The 24,163-nt window shown below is 35.3% G+C and overlaps 1 protein-coding gene across 2 annotated transcripts in view; it reads right to left on the bottom strand.

Annotated features, from left to right (window-relative positions):
- Nucleotides 1-960: 960 nt before the first annotated feature.
- Nucleotides 961-24,163, bottom strand: part of LOC139971873 (muscarinic acetylcholine receptor M1-like) — an 82,763-nt gene continuing 59,560 nt past the window's right edge. Inside the window, exons 1-2 of one of the 2 annotated variants that reach the window (XM_071978663.1) lie at nucleotides 12,362-12,558; nucleotides 961-6,284 (exon numbers count right to left, since the gene is read on the bottom strand). In XM_071978663.1, coding sequence (XP_071834764.1) covers nucleotides 4,928-6,283 — 1,356 coding nt within the window. In that variant the 5' untranslated portion in view covers nucleotide 6,284; nucleotides 12,362-12,558 and the 3' untranslated portion in view covers nucleotides 961-4,927. Of the gene's footprint in view, nucleotides 6,285-12,361; nucleotides 12,559-24,163 lie in introns of those variants that run through there. The other variant, XM_071978662.1, reaches the window with a different exon arrangement.

The raw sequence follows: 24,163 nt of genomic DNA, 5'->3' as shown, positions 1-24,163 counted from the left end.
GTACGATTCTGATTCGATACTAAAAAATGTTTGTCTCCTTTGGCATTTATTTCATAATTGTGATAATCATATTCACGTGACACGCAAAAGATGGGAGAAACATTCGAATGTATGGACTGACTTTGTACCTAATTAATTGAGATATATTAATGTTTTGGTCAATTAACACAAATGAACTGCATTGTTATTTGAAGTAAAAATCTAGCTCATAAAAGCAGATTTAATGCTAAATTTTAGTTTAATGAAACGACTAAAATTAAGAAACTCATTATTATTATGTTGTTGTTCTTCTTATGATAGGTTTTTATTTAACTATACTTTTAAATATTTTTTCTTCTGTATTATTTCTACAAATATTCCAACGCTTATAAAGGTTCCATGCATTTTTATATTATTTGGTTGTATTTAAAATTGTAGTAATTGATTTATGTACAAATTCCTGCCTCATTTTGATTAAAAAAAAGGGATTTAATACAGATGATTGTTTGTATTATGCATTGGTCTGTCTCTTATATCAAACACACACTTTTTTGGTTAAGTTTGTTGCATAAGTAAACTTGTCTGTTTTTGCTTCACTTTTTCTACAAAAATATCAAAGCTCGTCAAATATTAACGTACTTTAATATGCACTGTTTATTGGAGGGGGGGGGGGGGGGGAGGTTGTCGTCGAATTGACTCGGAGAGGTACCAGTCCAAAATAGGTTACACCCCCGACGGCAATTCGGTGTAACGTATAATGATGTCCCTATACTCATGGGGTAAGAGTTGGTACTGATGTTATCGCGAATAATCCAGGGCATTCCATTACCATCATCGCTTTGTTACTTACCGTACTTTCTCTATAGTTATTCGGATATTTGACTCTAGTTGCATAATTTCTCGAATTAGCAATTATGTCCAATGTAATGACAATTGTTTTTGTTTAAATGAAATAACAATGAGAGCATAAATCAATTTTGAATTCTTTATTTGTACATTCCATATATACAGTAATAAACTTAGCAATGAAAAAATCAACAGTTATGGTCAAATTTCATACACGCATAAAAGTCGGGGTTTCTTTTTTTAATTAACATTTTCACTATAAAGCTGTAGAAAATGTGCTTACAGGTTGAAAGTTCAACATGAACCTTATAACGTATCGTTTGTAATTAGATTCCGGCGAAGTAATAATAAAAACTCCAATCGCACACTCAGTAAACCAATGATGGATAACAGAGATTTGAACAAGAGCAATGTAAACCAATTAAAAAATATTAATCCAAAAACAATCGGAGGCGATCAAAAATTAGAGTCTATCCAAAAGTATTTAGTATTCCAAAATCTGCTGTCCCAAAACTTCTACTTAAATGAGTGTGTTTTATTTATCCAATAGGCCTATAAGTTTCAAAACGTAGATTTTGAATTCGTTTATTAAATTTGAATGCCAATTTGTTCGTGACGACATTAAATATTACAATCGTCAAGGCCAGATATGAATGTAAAGCTAATTTGTAATTTATTTTTATTAAACAACTGAACGGTATTGAAACTAACGTATCCTGGAGAGCTGAAAACAAAGCTAAAATTAAGCTAAATATTCTAGTTAATTAATCAAAATTAGCTCGTTTTTTAATCTGATATCAGGTTTGAATTGAATAATATAAATATTATTTTCAAAAATAAAAATTGTCATATTTAAGAAAAAACTGCTTCCACTTTTTGCATCATAATTAATGTTTCCGAAGAATTGACATTGCGAAAGAACTTTTATAAATTTCATATTTGAATAAAAAATTAGAAATAAGTGAATGCTGTTTTCTGCATCGTCAGTTATTTTCGTAAATTCTTGCAACGATGTTACATAAAATGCTACTCTTTTGGATGTTTGGGGTGGAAGGGAGGTGAAATTTTTAATATTGGTCAAGATTTCCTTTGATTACCGTATTTGGTGACGTCAGTTGTGACACAATATTGTATATTAAATATTAATACATTAAAAATACTCTGATTTATAAACTTTACAATAAATAATAATTTATTGATACAATTTTAAGCTACAGATTTGGAATAAAAACAACTTAATAATTTCTTTTTAGACAGCTGAAAGTTATGGAAATTAACGTGAGGAATGCATTCACCCATTTGAAACTAAAAATGTTAGATAATCAGTACCTCTTGCAGGAAAAAGTGTGCAGAAAATATACATAAACTTTAAGAATTTACAAATAGATTATATATCCCCAACGTTTAAAGATATATTATCAACTTTTAATGGAAGGAAGAAAAAAAAAATAGAGGGAAGAAAAGTGAAATAAATCAAAATGACCATCAAAAAGAAAAAAAGAAAAAAGAAAAAAAGTTGATGTAAAAATTGAAGGATAAATGAGAATTCTGTCTAATCTAGTGAACACTTTGATCCATTGCCAGCACATTAAGAACATGTTTGTATCATGTAGAAAAAGAATGTTAAAGAACGTGTATGAAAATATGATATCTAAAAGATGATTTGTTAGAGCGCCCTCTTATTTGGGGTTTGCCCTAGCTTATTATCTGTGACGTGAAACTCCCCCCCCCCCCCCATTAGACCAACATAGTCCAGCTCATTCCCCCTATAAAGCACGATTAGGTGGGACATCTTGTAAATACCCCTCCAATCATTCCGATTCTGACCATAAAACAAAACCCACAACGAACAAACAAAGAAATCTAACCAAGATGTTTGTTTGCCATGATAGCAGTGACTCAATTGTTTGGACATTTGACGCATTACATCCAATAAAAACATAAATATTAATCCCTTTTTTTGACAAGCTGTGACGCGTACTCTGAAAGTCCTTTTATCATTACTGCCCCCATCAGAACAAAGACATTATGGGGGTATGCAAGTACTTGTTTACGGATATATAGGTTTTATTTATCTTTGTTTAAGCTTATTTTGACAAATTTACAAAATAAATTCTTATCCCCATTTGTTATTAACTCGAAAGCCGAATAATTACCGAATTAATAGTCTAAAGTCAGAAAATAATTGTGCAAAATGTAAACAAAAATAAAGATAAGGGGAGTTTACGTAATGATGACGTAACTTTTAAATACATATGGTCTTATTTTCCAAGTATATGTACACCGAAAACATTTCGGATGCAAAACGTCTTTTTCTGAAAAGAGCAAAACATTTTGGATAGAATTAAATTCTAACCAATGAATTTAAGTATATAATCCTGTGCCTTGCTGAAAAAAGCCGCAGTTTTGTAAATTACTGCGATTGGACGATTGGAGACAATTCCTGTAAATACAAATAATGTCCAGCGAAGCCCGTAGTTGCTCATTTATTTGTTAATATATCCCCCTCCCCTCCTTCTACAAATGAGCTGAAGAAAGTACTAGATTTTTTTAACACAAGTCTTTCCACAAAATCAGCATAAGGGAGGCCCTGCACTCTTAATTAAACATTTCAACTTAACAGCTCCTCTATACGCCTTGTCAAAATTGATTAAGCCAGTGAAAATGATACCCTGTCGATAATAAACCTTCAGTAAGATTTCGTACATGGGCCTTAATGGTCATCAGTGTTACTGCCAAATAGGCTAGAAATCCAGACAACGGTCACCAATGGTCAAATTTTAACAATCTTTTTTTCCTGCGACCTTTAAAGCTAGTAATCCAAACCGAGAGTTTATAATAGTCTTTTTTTTAAATTGCTAAATGTCTTTGGAAAAAGAGCAGAATCGGAAAGACTTCTAAAAGAGTACTTTTGAAACTTCTAGCAGTAAATTTGGGGACTTAACATTTTCTTACCCTAATTGAAAATTCGATGTCATTCAATCAAGGATTACTACCTACTTATCGGTAGGTAAAAAGTTAAAAAGAAAAGTTAAAAAGAAACTTTAAAAAAAAAACACCTTGTGCAGTTATGTATATGGGTTAAATTATTCCGAAGGGAGTCAAATTCTTGTTATTGTTCTTGTTATATTTTTAGAAGATTGTAATGTAGTTCATTATAATTCATAAATTATCATAAATATATTTAATATCGCCATTGATAAGAGAGAAAAAGGTCTTTACCTAGTTCCGAAAGATGTGTGACATGATGTAAATTTTGGATTTACAAGTAGATACAATATTTGTATGTAATATTGTTTGTTAATGGTCGGTGTGTATGTAAGTGTGTTTGTTCCTATTTTGTTTATGATTGATGATGTCATTGTTATTCTCATTTGATTGCCATTTGTACTTTATTATACTTTGTTATTTGAGACAAACGTTTAGACTGTATACTTAACTTGCATGTGTCCTCCTTGATAACAACCACAGCATCAACAACAACATCAACAACAACAACACACAAATGCAATGAGAGGCAAACACGTGTGATGCTTACTATAATCTCCAGGATTTTTATAAAGGAGGGGTCGTTGACCCTGCAGGGGTCGTACATGTGTAGGGGATCTGAGTCCTCTTCCAAATGACTTCAAAGTGTGAAGCATGAGACACATGTAGACTATGAATTAAGTGGTGTATTGGCAGGTGTGAACGCGAAGTTGTATTATTAGCTACTTTTGCATTTTTGTGAGAGGTTGAAAGTTGGAGAGGAGGAGGGGGTGGGGGAGGGGGGGGGGGGTGTACATCTCACGTGCTCTGGATCCGCCCCCAATATTTGATTTAAGAATATTCGTCAATGATATTGTGTCCTTCTACAAGTAACCGGTAGATAATGTGTAATTAATTAATCAGAATTGTGTAACTTACTCCCACATATTGAATGATCCCTCTTCAAGATTGACTATATTAAACATGTTTGAAGTTTCATATCTAATATTAAATATAATTGTAACCTTATAGCTTAAGGAGATGTTACATATAGATAATATGATAAATTCATAAAATAAAGATAATTCCCCCCCCCCCCCCCCTCTGCTTTGACTTCTCTTTACCCTTTTCTTTTTTAACTTTTACACGCTTTTCCTGATAAAATTTTATAAAAAGTATTTCGAAACAGTTCGTTGGCAAATGCATAACATAAAGGATTGACTGTACTATTAATATAACACAGATAGTAACTAAAATGATAAAACCGAGTTAAATTACCGGTGTTATACCAAGCTAAAACAATGACTATTGTTGAATAAGGACTCCACGTGACGAAAAATGCCCCCAGAATGAAGGTTAAGGTTCTAGTGGCCTTTCGTTCACTTTTGCTTTGTCGTTCGCCACGCTGAGATTTCCTTCTCTTCGTCCTTCTGCTAAGCATACCAGATTTAAATTTCCCCGATTTGCTATCCCTTTTAACTTCTACCGGTTTCAAGACTGCTTTTTGATAATCACGAGGATAACCGCTGGCGGCGTCATTTTTCCTGCTGGAGGAGGACGTGTCCTCCATGGGTTCAGTTTCACTCTCAATGTCTGGCATCTTACCTGGTAGCGATAGCGGCTTTGCTGGTAAAGCTTCACTACAATTGGTGGACGCTGTGGTGGTGGTGGTTCCGTCGTTGGTGACACCCATGTGTGCCTCCGTCTCTAAAACTGTCGGTTCTAACGGTTGTATAACGCAGACACGGTCCGGACCCGACCTGTGAGGTAGAGGGTTCCCCGGACGTTGACGTTGCGTCGCGTCGCGATCTCGTTGCTTATTTTTGGCTAGATTACGGATTATTTGAAATATCATTACGTACATGCTGAACATAGCGGCGAGGGGTATCCAGTAGACCAATACGGTGGAAACAGTCATAAAAACTGGCGAATTCTCCATAAACGGTACAAAACAGTGGCCCGGTTGCCTGGGGTCCTCGGTGCCGGTGATATACGTCCAGCCCATGATCGATGGGAAATAAAGGAGAATTGGTGCTACCCATGTCGGTATAATCATTATCAAGGCCCGACGCAAGTTCATTTTATTGCGGTATTTGGCGGGACTTTTCACGGACCAGAGCCTATCGACGCTGATCATGATTAAGTTTAAGACGGAGACTTCTGAGCATGCGTAGTCTATGGATATCCACAAGTCGCAGACGAATGTACCAAAGGGCCAAGTCTGAAGCAATAGATAAAGCGAGTATACCGGCATCGAGAATAGACCGATGATAAGATCGGCTACCGCTAAACTGAAAAGAAAATAATTGCTCGGTTTTCGTAGACGTCTCTCCACTTTAAAGGACAGAAGAACGAGAATGTTGCCTCCGATAGTCAGAATCTGACTCAGAATAGCAGCACAGCAAATGAGGAATGAAGAAAACCAAGATCGGCTGAACTCGCTCTCGACATCCTCCGTGGTGAGAATATCCGTCGTCCAGGTTGAATTCATGCTGAAAAAAAATGAAAAAGAAAATATGTGAAAATTGCAATCTTGACGAAAATGAGACTCAGAATTCAATAATAATAATAATAATAATATAAAAAGCAGTTTATAATGTTTTGAATATGATGATTAACCATCCCACCCAGGCACCCAGTTCCCGCCCCTGGATAGGAAAGGAAACTACAGAAACGGTCTTAACCCAGCTCAGCGAGAACTTTGTAATTGTATGTATGTATTGTATGTATTTTAGATCCTTCTGCAAGCAGGAACTCGCGAAGAAGCCATCATTGGCTTATCAAAGCGGCAAGCTGACCGAAGTCAGTCTCTAACATTCATATTTAACGTCCATGATTATGAATTGTCAACTGTAAACAACTCTGTAACTGGACGACATACATTAATCTTGGAATGACTCGAACCGGGCACCTTATGATTGAAAGCCACCGGCGTTAACCACTGAGCTAACACTCCCTGATTGACATCCCAGTTGACCGACACTATTATATGTTATCTTGCCGAAATAAGATCATCCAAATAGATCGAATCACCACTCCCTGATCCAAATTAATCACTAAGTGTATGAGGATGATGTAGGAAAAGTACCCACTGCCCATTACCATACACCCCCCCCCCCACACACACACAAAACAGTAGCGGTACTGGTATTGCTGATGTGATTCCCTATATGGACAAATTTGAGGAAACGTGTACAGTATATACTCAGAAAATATAATTTTATTTCTTCAGACACAAATTTATGTTAGAAACAGGAGAATTTATTCGCGACGATTTTAATGGGTTATTCTAGGGATACATGATTAAACATGCCGTACTTTCCACCAATTAAATAATATGCAATATATATGTGACATAAAAATATATTTTCATAAGATAAGCAAGCGTATAAGATCAATGTAAATATTGTGTAATGGGCCAAACAAATGTGAGTTATCGTGTTATGTCAAGTACAATATAAACCGTATGTATTTTGAAATGACAATGAGTTGGAAAATCCAGACCAGTGCAAAATCTTCCTTCCTCCACCGGTTTTCGAACCCAAACCACTCGCGCTATAAATGCTGCCGTCCTCACCAACAGGGCTATGGACGCTCATTATTCCTTTAGTGGTTCAAAAACAGTTAGGAAGGTCTTCATTCCTTTGTAGGCCTTTGCCACCCCTATCGAACACTGCTAGTCCTGTTTGGTGATATACGTTGCCCTATATTCTAGAGAAAAATCCTGATTCTAACCAACACGAAATCCTAAGCCTAGGTCGAACCCGAGCCTTCCGAATATAAAAAGGATTTACAGTATTGAGTGCATATTATTTCCCCCGGCGTCGTAACATAAGACTCTACCTACGACTACAAATTACTGAATATTACCGAATACATACATACATACATACACACATACATACATATCTTTTCAGTCTAGAATTGTTCTATCTGTAAATATTTTGAATACTTTCTGAAAGTAGATTAATGCGCAATTGTTCAGACATATCGATTTGCAATACATACCGGGCCCGCTACGATATATTGTAATAAATAATATAGTTAAATATAAAATACGTTAAAGTAAAGCTTACGCGGTATGTGCCGTAAAAATGTCCGACTTCCACACGACATGACATCACAACAATAATGTAGTTACACATCTATTTATAACTTTTGCAAGGGTGAATTTATGTCTGGTTGACCGTATTTTTCCTAACAATAAAGACACATGTGATCCTCTAAATAACTTTGATATTTATCATTCAAAATAAGTTTTCCTGCATTCGTATCAGGCGAAAACATTACAAGATTTAAAATCAATGTAACAAAACACTTTATAGGCAGATGTCAAATCTGATTTAACAATAAAATTGAGCGGTGGCTATAGGAAGGGGTTGAGAAAGTGGATGACGGACATTGGGATCTATTATTAAAATAAATAAAAAAATGTTATATAAAGGGCTTTTGATTAATAAAAATCATAATTCGTTTAGTTGTCAGTTCCAATAACATCATAAACTCAAATAAAAAATAAAATAATAAAACCCAGAGCCATTATAGTATAGATAAATCAGTATTATTATTATTATTATTATTATTATTATTATTATAAATCAGAAAAATAGTAAGAACTATAAATAGATTTTTCCTCCCTTTCTTTTCCCCCAGGCTTCATTTACAGTTTTAGTTTTATTTAAAAAGAAAAGAAAAGAAAAGAAAATTAATTTCATCGCCAAAAAAAAAAAAAGAAGCGTCTCACATGAGTTTTCCCTTCTTCTTGTGGTTTACAGAAACTCCGACAATGGGACTCCATCGGTTAATATGTAGAGCATATTTACATGGCTAAATTCTATTGTGATTGTAAATTAAATCTACTGTTATTAACGTTATCAGTACACTACGCCGCCTCATCATCTGGTTCTGATATATACAAAACAGCAAAACAAGTTCAAGCATTAACGTAATTTTATCACAGACGAGACAAGAAGCCAAACTAGATTAATGAAGGCCTCTACATCTCATCAAAGAAATGACATCATCTCAAACACAACCTGACAAATACTGGTCTGGTTTATGTAACACTGTACTCGAGGGCCAGGCCGAGCTCCGGGACAATTAATTCACAGGATCTCCTTATTCCATATTCGTAATTTTCCTCGATTTTTGAAGGATACTATGACAATGATAATCTTTTATTCTTTATCCCATATTTCACCGGTTCCCCTAATAATAATAATAATTGACCGTGAGTCTCGTGATGGTGTCACCGCCACTGACACTTGCCCCCAGCCCAGCCCAATTCCCCGCCCCCCCCCCGTCCTCAAACCTGGAAAGTGTTGCTGAGATATCAATAAAAGGGTTGTATAACAAATGAAAATGACTGGTACAGTAGAATACCCTCTGCTATTGCTTGTTATGTAATTGAGCTGGGACGCCCTCATTTTAGGCATGACATAACACGTTTTCTTTAAGTAATAGAATGTCACAATTGAGACCAGATTCTTGCGTTTATTTCTTTTAACCATTTCTGGCAGCAAAACAATATGATGTTGTGAGGATGTGGACTCGAAGAAATTAGGAGAGGGAGCGGTGATTAAAATGAAAACAATACCTAGCATCATGTTGTGGCTAAAAAGTGTTTTAATTTCTGGTAACCTGCAAGATTCAATTTTCAGAAAATATGAAGCAAAGAATAAAAAAAAAACAAAAACGAAAGGTCATATAGGGTGTGGGGTTTGGGTTGTGGGGTATGGGGTGTGGATGTGGGTGTGGGGTGTGGGGCGTGGGTATTGGGAGGAAAAGGGATGATTGGGTGGAACCTACAAAATAGGTTCACCCACCTTGCGTCCAATAGACTTGTGTCTTACAACACATTTGTATGCAAAATTAACACGAAAAGACATAACTAAGCCTCTGTTTTCCCGACAGCTTTCATTCAAAACAATAAAAAAAAATCACTGAAGGAATAACATCGTACCTCGTTGATCTCATTTAAAGCATCAAGTAGATAAATTATAATTAAGTTACTAGCTCTCAATCTTCCGGAAGAGGTAATCAACTTTGTAGCTTCCTTCAATCCGTACTCTAAGAGTCAGTCAAACCAAAAGTAATAAATCAACCAAGCTGACGTAGGCGGCAAACTCTTACATGAAACTTGATTAAAGTCAAGTAGAGAGGATAAAGCAGAGGATTGTTTATTAATCTATATAGGTCTAAAACAAAACTTTAATTGATTGGCAAATTTCATGTGTATATCAAACCAATAAAATCTTAGAGAAACATTCTTATGTCATAATTTAACCCTTCCTATCTATAGAATATCTGAAACAAAGTTTGACACTCGAATTCGAGCAAAGGCTAACTTATACTGATGTCATCTGCATGTAGGATCAAAATTAACCATAATGACTTTCAAATCTGACATAACATACAATTGCTTCAAGGATTCTATGTAATAGAGACCCCATAATGACTGAAATATTGTACCCACTTTCTTCCCCCCTTTGACCCTTCCCCACGTTCCCCCTTACCTTCCCCGTTACCCTTCCCTTCCCCTTCCCCCTCACTCCCTCCCTTAACTGTGAACGGAAATGTCTGAAGTTTAGAGCAATTTCCGTCATTTTAGCTGCACATCTAGCAAATTTAATGAACACAATCTGGTCATTTTATAGCACTACTTGGCGTGAAACCAAGCAACACTTTACGCTAAATATAAACATCTTACTATGAAATGATGAAAACAAACTAGGTTTCATGACGTCAAATCCACCGATTTAAAACAATCTGTTGTAATTACAACATATTATTAGCCAACGGAGGCTTTTGTAAACAGTATTATTACTAGAGATCTCGGGGTATTATTTAGATGGAGAAAGGGGTAGCGCTGTGGGAATAGAAGTGATGTTATGTTGTTGGTATACGTGGAAAGAGATGTTTTTTGGGCGGGGGGGGGGGGGGCGTATAGTTGCAGCATTGTAGCCAAAACGGTATCTTGAGAATAAGGACTTTACGGATAATACAAAAACTAAAACATCTAGGTGGGGGAGGAGGTGAAGAAGATCCCCAGTGATCCTATTGAGGGCGCACTGGATTACGGAATCTAATCCAGCGGAAGTCAATAATGATTTCAAGTGGGCCACGTAACCTATTTACAATTAATTCGATTTCCTGAAATAATTGTCATAGAATAGAAGTAGTGACCAGCTACATAAATTAAAAAAAAAAACAATCACACTATCGCAATCGAGCAAAGGAATTTTAAAGAAATGTTGAGGGCAGTTAACAATTAATACTTAATAACGTATTTAGTATTTTATCAGTTGACGATTTCACAAGCGTCAATTCATCCATTTACAGCAAACTGTTGTGTTTACAATTATAACAAGAGAAACATTTTGAAACATTATCGCAACATGAAATCTGTAGGTTTTATTTAGATGGAGAGAGATTTAGGTGGTGATGGGGGGGGGGGTGGGGAGTGGGTTGAGTTTTTAGGTGACATACGTGCGCAATAATAGTGACCATGCAGACGAGTCACAGATACTAAGAAATTAATCGGAGTGGGGTGTGGAGGGAGAACTCAGCCCGATGATCCTGCCGTAGGACCGCCCTGTTTTAAGTCGACCACCAAAAATATATTTTTGTAATTCGATTTCCTGGGAAAATGGAAATTATGTAGTGTCCAATAGCATTCGTATAGAATCGCAATCGGGCAAAGGAATCTTAAAGACTATTTAATGACAGTTTTTAGATAACAATGTCAACGCAAGAGGCCGTGGTAACTTTATTGACTAGATACGCTTTCTTTACGACAGTAGCAAAATAAAAGGTGGAAAAACAAACAAACTGATAAAAAGATGGAAAAAATAAGAGAATGCAAACAATCAGTATGCGCAGTCTATTGAAGTAGGTGGCGACGGTGTTTAGTTCTATAACACGTTTGTTACTTCCTCTAAAATCCCGTGTTATTGGTGTTGTAGAAAGAAGCACAGTATTGCAACATGGATTTATAAGGTGTTGCAAGATAGTTAAAGATCTTAAAGTAACAGCGGACTGTAATAATGACAATTCGGTACAAATATCGTTAGCAAAATCAAACAAAAATATTCACGTTTTGATTGAATTAATTCAAGTATTGCGAAATTAACAAACATTTTCATGAAGTTTTCTGAGGGTAATGACAATAAAATCTCTCGTCCCGATTATAATAGACCTATGCATAATTACGACGTCACTATAACCCACTTATATCTGTTATGACATTGCTTATGTAGGTGTTGATGTGTTGTTCGAAAAAAATAAGTAAATGATTTTTTGACGAATTTAAATGTCTTCTACGAAATCAATTACTGTTACTTGAATGTCAGTATATCAAATTAGTGCGCGACTTTGCATTGTATCCACAAATCGTCTGCTCAGTTTAAGGGTACACAAACTTATTTCAAAACATCAAGATGCTAACATGTACGACAAGCAATATATTGAGTTGAGGATACGATCTTAAAACAGAAATGAAAACACATCAGATCCATTATCATATACACATACATGGAAAAAAATGAATAATTAATGGATGAAATAATACCTGCTTACTTCTTGACGACCTCTCGATACGAATCGGTATGAAATAATAATCCTAACAGAGACGCAGCAACAAAGTCCAAAACAACAAACAAACTTAAAACAACAAAACGAAATCCTTTTTAAAAAACACGTCCTTTTAACACACGGACTTGTCCTGAACTGTATAACTATATTAACGAAACCCGAGGGAATCAGACGAGAGAGCTGTGTCTTTGAACTTTCCGTTACCTTCTTTTCTTCAAAGGTGTCGAGATGTGAAAAGTCACTTCGAACGATACCTTTTTTGTGTAATAGTGTCGAAAAGAACGCTGCTATGACGTCACGCGGGAATAATGGAGTCTCTATTTACGATTCGTGCGTGATCCTAAAGAATTAAATCTACGCATAGTTAGAAGGAAATAAGAAGGGAGAAGGTCGTAAAAATGGCTTTAACGACCCTCTCTATCAGACAAAAAAACAAACAACAATTTCAAGGAGTGTTGAGGTTCTAACTAATTGCTGCAAATGCATTGGTTACGACCCTGTGAAAGATATGGTTGTTACGGTACGGTTCTGCTAGAAAAGCAACAATATATCGTCTGAAAAACACACACACAGCCACACACACGCACACACAAAGCAAGAAAGGGAGAGAGAAGTGAGATAGACCTTTGAAGCTAAATAGCCTTTTTTCTTACATCGTTAAAAAGTATACAGCGTTGACACACAGGTACTTGCCAAGGCTTCATCTAATGTAGATTCCTTATTTTGAAGAATTGAGCCGTAAAATATCTACTTTGTCTTGACCTAACAAATGGTAAATGGTCTGAGAAAAATAAACGGGATTTTTATCTGACAAGAATGGTAATACGCGTGACGAAGAGGTTCTTTATATATATACAGATATACGATTTACACAGTTCACGTAAAGAACAGAGTAGGAAACACCAAAAGAAGCAATATTTACTGCTGAGTTGCGCTGCATGGGGAAAGGGAGGGGGAGGGGAGGGGGTAGGGTGTAAGAGGGTAACAGTACCGTCGTTAAAGTAAAGTGTATCATTTGGGGGAGGGAGGCCTACATGTGTTTTGCAACCATTGGAATATAATGTTTAGTTTTTCAGGTACGAGTGCGCCAAAGCAAAACAAACATATCAATGGATATATAGAGACGCACACGTATTTTCTTATTGATTTATTTATATTATTTCCACCATTCTTAATCCTACACTTGTTCTCTTATATAATTTGAAGTTTAAGTAGTTATCAAGTCCCTCCCCCTTTCAAAGTCTTGTATCAGTTAAAAGTTGTAAAGGTTGGACATTGAATCTTAAATTCCCTTGAATTTGTGCATATTGTACAAGTTGATGAGATCAGGAAGAGAGAAATATATCTATAAGATGGACGTATTACTTACAGACCAAAATAACATTTATGAAGCTTGACGAGTTTCACTTTGTGTTTACTATTCTAATATGAAACATGAAACGTGATCCTTGTCAACTGTAAATATATTCAATGTAGTTACATATGATACTACCCCCCAAGAAAGGTATTGAACTAACCTTTTGATCAATTACAGTTACATTTACTCGTCTAACAAATAAAGACAAAACTATATCATACACCTTTAATTCCTTACATTGACGCATTACACTCTCTCTCTCCGCAGTTTGTATATCTGGGAGATTTCGTATTCTAGCAGACACAATTATTTATGCAAATATATCTTTTACAAGACTGAGGCTTATCTCAGAGCTGACTCTAAGTGTTAAGCCACGTCTGGCAACAGAAAGAAAGAGAGAAAGAAAGCAAGAAAGGAAAAGAAAAGAAGAAGAAAACGAGAAACATGGTGATGTAAATCATCATGCTTAGAGACCTCGGTATTAAGTTTAAGAAAACGTATCGAAATCATTATTGTGAAACATTGCAGTACAAATCTTAGCCACAGTGACATGTTCAGCTAAACCACGTCACGTAGGAAATAAGAAATATAGAAGATGGTTAATGTTATCCCTGGTTTTGTCTTAATAACATTATTCTCTTTTTGGACAGGAAGATTTAGAACTCGGAGGAAAGAAGTGAACAAGTTCATCCTCTCTCTCTCTGTCTCTGTCTTTCTTGTGGATATAAATAAGCTGGTTTTACTAATTTAAGATACTGGTGGTATAATGCTACTATCTTTCTATCTCACTCACTGCTGTTTTGTATGTGGTGTGTCTTGGTTTAAAAACATAAGAAAGGCAGTAGGAAGTCTACATACATAGATATTAGATTATGTAACCCGGAAACGTTTATAGTTGGGTTTCAAAAAGGAACAACTGAGTTAGCTGTTAGTATACAGGTGGAGTGAAAACTGAACATAAAACATTCGTTTTTATTTCAGAGACTGTTTTGGAAATGTCAAATGCTGTGCATGTGGCCACTAGCGAACGCTGCAGATCCCCAAGTGTAGTTTGCAGCATTTTACCTCCCACTAATTAAATAATCATATTATTATATTGGTGACATCCCTGCTTATATACCCCCACAATTGGAGAGAAATCCGAATGTAAAGTGTATATTCGGTGTACTACGTATTGTGAAACAGGCAATAGCGTTTCGATTGAGATAGGACTATGGTATACATGCATTTAGTATTACCAACCTATTGTTCGAACTCAGTGGGAGGATTTTACTACTACTACTACTACTACTACTTCTGCTACTACTACTACCACCACCACTACTACTACTACTACTACTAGTGGTAGTAGTAGTAGAAGTAGTAGTTAAAGTAGTACCACTACTACTGCTATACTATATATTATATAATCCTACTACTACTACTACTATATACTACTAATCCTACTACTAATCCTACTACTAATCCTACTACTATTACTACTACTATTACTAATCCTACTACTGCTGCTGCTGCTACTACTACTAGAAGTAGTTTACTGCTACTACTACTGCTTTTGCTACTATTACTACTAGTTATACTAGTACTACTATTACTACTACTACTAATAATACTACTCACTACTATTATTATTTCTGCTACTACTACTACTTGTAATAAAATCACTACTACTATATCTGCTACTATTCTACGTATAGCAATAGGGCTACTACCATTACCATTATATTCAAATCAAGAATTGACTCGCATGGGTTGTAAAAACAAAATCCTATCCAATTTATTACCTTTTGCACGGGACGATGAAATCAAATATTTGTACGAGATGTTCATTCTTCAATCATTATGTCTTGGTTCATATAAACATTCGTTCTTTCTTCTTATTTTATGGAAAAAAGGGAGGGGGAGGGGGTCGAGTATATAAAGATTTTCAAAATTTCCAATGTTTCTTGTATTCTCCAAAAATATATTATATAGCAGTTAGGTTAAAACACTAAACCGAACGGGAAATGGATTTTTTTTCAGTATAGACGTGAAGATATCAAACTACACCGCATGATATCAATATTTACTACTTGTAGAACTATTAGCTTTATCTCAGTGTATCCATAGATAATGGATACGAGTTCACCAGTAAGGAAGAATATCTCATGAACTTCTACTTTCGGCATTTATATTACAAATCAACGGTAAAAGCTTTAATCAAAACCAAACCGGAACGCTGATTAGAAATGCCTGGCGCATTTCAAAAGTTTGATTACAAACATGGAATGACGACGAATTATACGAAATCACTTTTATTAAAGTTGGAAAATATCAAGGGTTAACCTAAATTGAGCTTGTCTATGCTTCAGTGAAAAGATACTCGTAAAAAGATTCCCGATGGATTCTGTAACCATATATATAGTCTTTGTCATGTGTTCATCGAATCGTGGTGTCTTTTTCTTTCAGCTGAAGTCTCAATAACTAGACTTCAATATGTTTCTTTTTATATCGTTCAAATTATTGTTCGCATTAAACCCCCCATCCCCTCTAAAAGACAATTAATATCCATTAATGTAACATTCATTTTGACACTCTAAATGCATTTTTGGAAAGTGTGTTAATTTGCAGTAATATCAAATGTTTAAACATACTGTTCACGATTTTATATTTTGACAATATTAAGAACAGACAACTGAAAGATTTACATGAAGTAAAGGTTTAATTTCTATAAAGGGATAAGTAGAAGAGCGAAGGATAATATGCGTGTTTGTGTGTTTGTGTGTGTGTGGATGGGTGGTGGTGGTGGGGGGGGGGAGGTCATGCAACTCCGTTTTCCAAACCACAAAATTGGTAATAATTGACAGATAGAAACAACGATGTGTGTTTCAAATGATTAATGATACTATTTTGTGGCCGCTTTCATACCATGGGTAAGAAGGAAGGTAAGTGTGTGTAGGAAGGGGGGGGGGCGGGGTTGTGGTGGTACCCTTCCAAACCATTCGATCCCACCCCTACATGCCTGCTCCGGCTACATGCCTTTCTCAACGAAATGTTTAATTGCAATGCAGACCAGCAGAGTGATTCGCACCATACAAAAGAGTAAAAGGATCAGTTATGCGATTTTGTTTCATAACAAGTATAAAGGAAATCGGAACATGTTTCGTTCAGGTTACAGTACATTATGCCTTGACCACTTAACTTACTATTCAAATACATTTGAGTTTTCAATTGTTGAAGTAACATGTCAGCATTTAAAGGAACAACCAACTGCCTAACACCCCATTCCCCACCCCCTCACCCCTACCGAGGAAAGAGATATACCTCACACAATATTGTTGACCAGTTTAGATTCCTACATCGCGCCATCAACTGACGAACATTTGAAAGTTGTATTTCTTACTTAAATCTTCTGGAGTGGGAGGGGCGGGGGGGGGGGAGGGTTGGCTGGACCTACTCGATCATGACAGGAACAATCAGGTGCCTGTAACCCAAATTGGTAATTTAGACCACCAAAATCACACCAGGTAAAGTTCACCAAGGCATAATTTAGAACCAAGGCAAGGGAGGAGAGGAGGGGGAGGGGGTGGGGAGAAGCAGGGGAAGATAAGACTCAACTATATTATATCGTAAGACTAGTTATAAAATGCAGCTTACAGGAAAACATACTATGTGTCTTAATAGTATTGAGAAGCTAGTAATTTAGGTAAGTACGAGAAATTAGACGTATTGGTTGTAAAGCCAAATGACAACAAAGCAGAATATATATCATAAGTCAATTTTTTTTTTTTTGGGGGGGGGGGGCATAAAAGCACTTAAGTTGAATTCTCATTACTAAAAAGCGTGTCGTTTGTATCTTATAATGGATAAACTAAGTATGTAAAATTTATTGACATACAGCTGTAGCCTCTTGTGTGTATGAGCTTGGAACGTACCGTAGTCGAATGAGAAGGCCTATATCGATATTAGATATTGGTATATATTTACATGTTATAGTACACGGATGTTGAAGAAGTTATTACAGAACTTGGAACATTTCATCACTAAATGGAAAATTAAGTGGTAAAGTGTAATATTTCTGATGTGTTGCAATCTCTGTACAATCGTTACACGTGCATACTATTAGACTGTTATGTTATTCTGTAACGTATAAATATATTTGGACTCCTTTGTACTTCATTATCGCTATAATCGGCAGTAATAATAAAATGTGATATGTTAGTTGTACTCATGTTTTTACCGAAACACATTTCCATGACTCCAACTATTACTGGTGACAAGATGTCATCGTGAACTCCAAACGCCATGAATAAAATACGTAACGCACGTGACATCAGTCCCCACATGAAGCGGTGACAACCAGCCTTGAACCATTTATGCCTTACTCTGGCAGCTCATCGTAGAAGGCAAAACTTTCACGACGTGAACGTTTTTTTTTCTTATCTTGACGAGAAGTGAAAATATATTTCTAATTTCCACTTGTTTACTCAAAACACGAATGCTAATTCTGCAGTTTATACGATGTATACGATGTTGGACTCAAACATTTGACAAGAAAATCAATAACATCTACCAAGGTTAGCTTTGAATTTATCTCCAGCTCAGAAATGATGCTAATGTGTAAAACATGATGACGTAATAACAGTTACAAGCACGGTCGGGGAAACTACTCATTTTGTCACCCGGCTCTTTGTCACTGTATAGTAAAAAAAAACTCCCTTATTCAAAAGAGGTCCCTGCTGAGAGTTGGTGTGGGTATTTGTGACGGTTGCCATGGTTAAATTGACGTCACAGATGAGTAGCTCGTGGCAATATCTTGATTGGAGATGCTATCGTAGGGTAACAAACGTTAGACTGCAGTGAAATTAACAAGACTTTACGATATAGCGTGTGTACGGATAAATGAAGAAGTTCAGATCTGATCTCTCCTTCGCGTCCGTTCGCCTCGGTGCGCTGCGGCAGCTAATACCAAACCCCAAGAGGTAGTCAAGAAAACTTGTTTTGTCATTTGCATAAGAAGGAGAAAGAAGACGACCGTTTTTAATCAAGCAGTCTATGCGCGCAGGCAAACTGCTCGGTGACTGTTTGCTAGGTCTATACAAGAGGTTACAACAGAGATGAAAGAAGGAAGAAAGAAAGAAAGAGAGATCGCAAATGCTAAAAGTAAATAGTTCAAAGGTGCTGCTAGGACGTAACACAGTGGGAAGCGTTTATCAGATGTGGCTTTTTGTATTTCAACATTTGATAAAATGAAGGTTATAAATCAGCAATAGTCAAATTGTAGCTTTCGATATCAAGATGTATACATTTCTTGAACCAATGATATTTGCTCTAAGAGATTCCAAGACGTTCACCACTCCCCACCAAAGGAGATGATTAAACCTTCACCCCCCCCCCCTAAAGAAATGATTTATGCTACTTGCATCATTAATCCAGCGTAAAACGATATGTATAAACGGTAAGATAAAATAAATTATATAAAGTATATACTGTAATTAAACTTGATAATTAATGTTCAGACATAAGAAAGGACTCCTATGATTGGCTTGACATGTAGTTATAAAAAAATGTAGTCATGAAAAAAAGGAAGCTTTCGATATCAAGATGTATGTAAATTTCTTGAACCAATGATATTTGCTCAAAGACATGACAAAACCTTCACCTCCCTCCAATGAATTATGCAACTTGTATCATTAATCAAGCGTTAAACGATATGTATGCATGGTAAGACGAAAGAAATTATTTAAAATATGTACTATAATTACAAATGGTAGTTAATGTTCAGATATAAAAACCATAATGACTCCCATGGTTGGTTTGACATGTTGTCATGAATAATGTTTATTTAACTATTTTCTTCATGGTTTGTCTGTTTCTCGTTTCTGCTATATTCAGAATGCAAAGCATTTGATCTGTATGTTCTGATTATTAATATAATTCATTTAATTTATTCACTTTAAAGTATGGATTCGTATGGTTGCCTAGATAAACAGTCCTGTTAAAAACATAAAACAGTTTGAATATTATCAATGTCGTGACAATGAATCTCAGAAAAATATTCTGTATACTCAGCGACATTTGTATAAATTATTCTATTCATTTTGCATTCATAGCAGGGAACTGATTTTGCTAAAATGGTCAAAATATCAGCGTTGCGTGCAGCCCTGATGAAATGATAACGAAGGTCACAATATGAATTGAATTTCACATTTAACCTTCACCAACATTTAGTAAAACATCATTGTATATATCTTCAGCCATTATTTACATGGATCTGCAATATGCTAAATTATGCAAATAATATACAGTTCCAAGCTAGTTATGTCTTGTATGTATATGCAATGATGTGACACCTTGTTTGTGTCATATTCATGTGATCATGCACCAGGTTGTTTGTGATGCATAATGCTGTATAGCATTCAACATGAATGTAACATAAACTCATGCACAAGGGGGAAGGTCTAATATTTTGAAATGGAGGGTTTGTGGGCCTGATGTTGTTGAAGTCGACTGCAATGTGGACTTTGGCTGGGTGTCCTCTTGGAAACAAATGAAAGCTTTACACGTAAGACCCTTGTATTGCTGAAGCATATTTTGGCTATAGCTTAGCCAAAAAGTCATTAAAAACACGACCGATGACGTATGACGGGAATCTAATCATCAACACTTGACTAACAATCTATTTTAGTCTGCAGTCCAAAGATAATTAGCGCAAGGAAGTGCCGTGAAGTATTTTGATTCACATCCATCCCCTAAATTGTAACACAATACGTAATATAGTTTTCAACAGAATCCAAAGTTTTGACTATAAGTTACCGTCATAATTTAGGGCTGTTATTTTAATATTCGAAAGAAATTGGATTTCTCCTGTGCTTTTACATATATATATATACATACATATATATATACATATATATACATATATATACATATATATATATACATATATATATATATATATATATATATATATATATATATAAATATATATATATATATATATATATATATATATATATATATATATATATATATATATATATATATATATATATATATATATATATATATATATATATATCGGCAATCTGGATGGTTTGCCCTTAAACCTGATAATTTTCTGCGATTCAGACCAAGCAAACAACAAGGAAACCAAACACTATTTAGACGGATTAACAGTTCTATATATCTCTTTTGGAGGTGAATTATGTTGTGTGTGCACCGCATCTAGTTCGGGGTCACAATAAATGAAGTATGAGTTTTATCGTTGAACAATGTAAAGCGATATGACATATGCTGCGAGATTGCAGACGATGAGCTGCCCAGTTTTTTTTTCATCTTCAGTTTTTTTCTTCTTCCGTATTAAAGCGATTTGTAATGTTTATATATTTTGGGATGCTGTCAGCGTGGGAAGTTGAGTTTTCTCCGCAGCTGTGGACGTTCAATAGTAAATACAAATTATCTACATTATAAGGCATACCGTTCTCTTTTAACAAGAAATATGGAAATCAATGGTCACATGGTTACAGTATGCATATAGTAATTACAAGTTGCTTTCGTGTGAGGAAAAAATCTAACTTGTGCATGAGAAGCATGTTTTAAATGTTTGCGATGAACATACCGACGAATTAACGATACTATAATAAGTGCAAGGAGCAGGGAAAGGGGAAGGGGGGGGGGGTGGGGATTGAACACGAGAAGAGGGGATCCTATAGGGATAAAAAGTATATTGTAATATATGAGGTGAGTCCATGTCGTATTGGGGTATTTATCTATTACATACGTACTTTAACGTAGAAATTTAGATGAATAAATTCAAAAAGCAACATATAGGCCTAGTGAAACTAAATAAACCTTCGTTATTTTTCAGAACACACACACCCAAACGCACACACGCAGCTCATATAATAATCAAGGTTGTTTTTTCTTTTTTCCCTAAATTTAATATTGTATATTTATATGCCATCTTCGCGGGCATGCACAATTTGTAACGAAAGTCGCATCGACATGACTTAGTGAGTACTAATATAGAACAGGTTCAGTAGCTAGTGAGCCTTCCTTTTTGCCGTGAGCTACCTACATAAGTCACTGACAGGACGTGCTCTTTGAATCATAAAAGCTGCTCATTAACATTCCTAAATAACCAGCGAAGTGATTGATAACTCAGCTTTTTTTGCTGCCAAATGGTAAGAAACGCACCATATGTTCTTGATTCATGCGTTATTGTATGTGTAACTGAAACCACACCTTATACAAGATATTATACTTTTGCTTGATTAGAATTTAATATGAATTGTCATAGTTTTCCTCACTGATTCCGCCGATGTTTCTGTCATGTTAGTTTATTTTATTACCGATTGTTCATAAATATTGTAAACCGATTTAGATTTGATTGATGTATTACAAGAAATGGAACGAAAACTTGAATCACATATTAAATGACGCAGACTTTTGTCTTCTGTAAGTGCCTGCACTTCATAAATCTTACATTTAAAAGGCAGCTTTTTTTTTAAAATCTCTTCGACAAAATTACCAACCCTAAAGATTATTACTCAATACGAAATTGCAATTTATCAACCTAGCTAAAAAAAAACTTAAAAAAAAACTCTGATCACGATATATATAGGTTAATAACGGGGTACTTAATAAATGTGGTTCGGGTCTCAACTTTTTTTGCCGCCCAGACAGTTTTCCATTATAGTTTCAATGATAATGTTAAAAGCAAAATATGACACCTTTCGCCCTTTTTAATTTCTCTTTCGTTATGAAGCTTGAATTACTCTCAAGTTTGAATGGGCTATACGTCTGTATGGGATTTTTGTACGAAAACCAATGAAACATTTATGAACATCAATCCAAAAAGCAATGTAAAAAGCAAAAATTCTGCATTCGGTTTCAATTTTTTTTTATGACTTTATGGACTTTTCCCACAATGTAATGTAATATATCATAAGAAACAATACTCGTGTCTTATATTTTAATTAATATATACTAATTTAATGTCTCTTTTGAAAGAAATGAGACAATTCAAGCATGGTTTTGTAATGGCCTTAAAACAATTGTCAGTATCTTGTGTTTTTGTACTACATTTTCACCCTTCACGTTCTGAAAGGACAGCTAGGTCTTTGAGATTAGCTATAAAATACAGAGCAAGTAAATACAAACATTGATTCCAGTTCGATCCCGATAGCTTGCTTCAATTGTGGAGACATAAAAGTTTATATGAAAATATTGCGAAATTAAACAAAAACTGTTAGCAAACTGCTTATCCACTAAAGAGCCTGTGTAGGAGAATGTGTAAAAGTAAGTGGGCCTGACGTTTCGATCCTAGCAGGATCTTCTTCAGAGGCTGAATGACAAGTACTTGTCGTTCAGCCTCTGAAGAAGATCCTGCTAGGATCGAAACGTCAGCCCCACTTACTTGTACACATGAATTTATTGCGACTACTTTTTGACGTCACATATGTACCTAACATTTCACAATCATTACTTCATTTATGTTTTCAATCATAACCCTTCAGCAATTAAAAACAATTTTTAAGGTTTGATGAAGTGTTTTGATGTAATCCTCTCCTATTTTGAAAACTAAAATATGAACATTTATTGGATCTACAAATATTTCATATACGTTATTGCTTTCGCTATTGAAACAACCGTTAGGGCCTATTGGTAATACAAACTTTAGCCTTACTCTCGTCACATTTTTCAGTTTTTAAAAGTTCTTTTTATCTCATTTAGACTATATTAAGAAACATTTCTTCAAAATCACTACAAGAGTTATGAAATACAACAGCTGGCTATCCTACACTAAAAGAAGTTATTTTCGACTCTTTTTGTGTGTGTTCGTGCTTTTTGTGTGTTTTTGAAAGTTTAAAAGTGTCCAAACTGTTCCTCTTTGATAGGTCTCAGTCTGTGATTTTCTGACTTATCACGTCATAACCGTGTTCAGTCTTACAAGGACAAACAAACGCCAGCAGTGACAAAGGAACATCAAGTATTATTGCCCTTAATAACACAGATGGAATTTATAAAAAAAAAAAAACGTCAAAATAAACAGATGCCCTTGGGCAAATCTACACTCGATAGACATGAATGACTTAATAGTGAAAAATGTTGAAACCTTAAAATAGAGTGATTGAAGAGGTTTTTTGATGTGCTTACGTGTTGTAAAAATGAGATGCAAGGCAGTTAGTTAAGAATGCCCTGGGGGAAGGAAGGGGAGGGGCAAAGAATCGGCACAATCATGTCACGAATTGTCTTAATTAGGAAATCAAAGTTGTGTCTACATCGTGGCTTCTCTTGCAAAACAAACCCATGCAGGAAAACATAAAAATTGTAATTGCTGAAAGTAAATAATATATATATTTTTTTTGTGCCCGAGAGTCGCTGCCAGAGAACGAGAAATAGCTGTAAATTGTGAAGATCTCGGAGAATCGGTCCCTG

Source organism: Apostichopus japonicus, chromosome 8 (genome assembly GCF_037975245.1).
Source record: "Apostichopus japonicus isolate 1M-3 chromosome 8, ASM3797524v1, whole genome shotgun sequence".
Classification (NCBI taxonomy): Eukaryota; Metazoa; Echinodermata; class Holothuroidea; order Aspidochirotida; family Stichopodidae; genus Apostichopus; species Apostichopus japonicus.
Note: the sequence above shows the minus strand (reverse complement) of the source record. Positions and strands in the feature narration are given on the sequence as shown.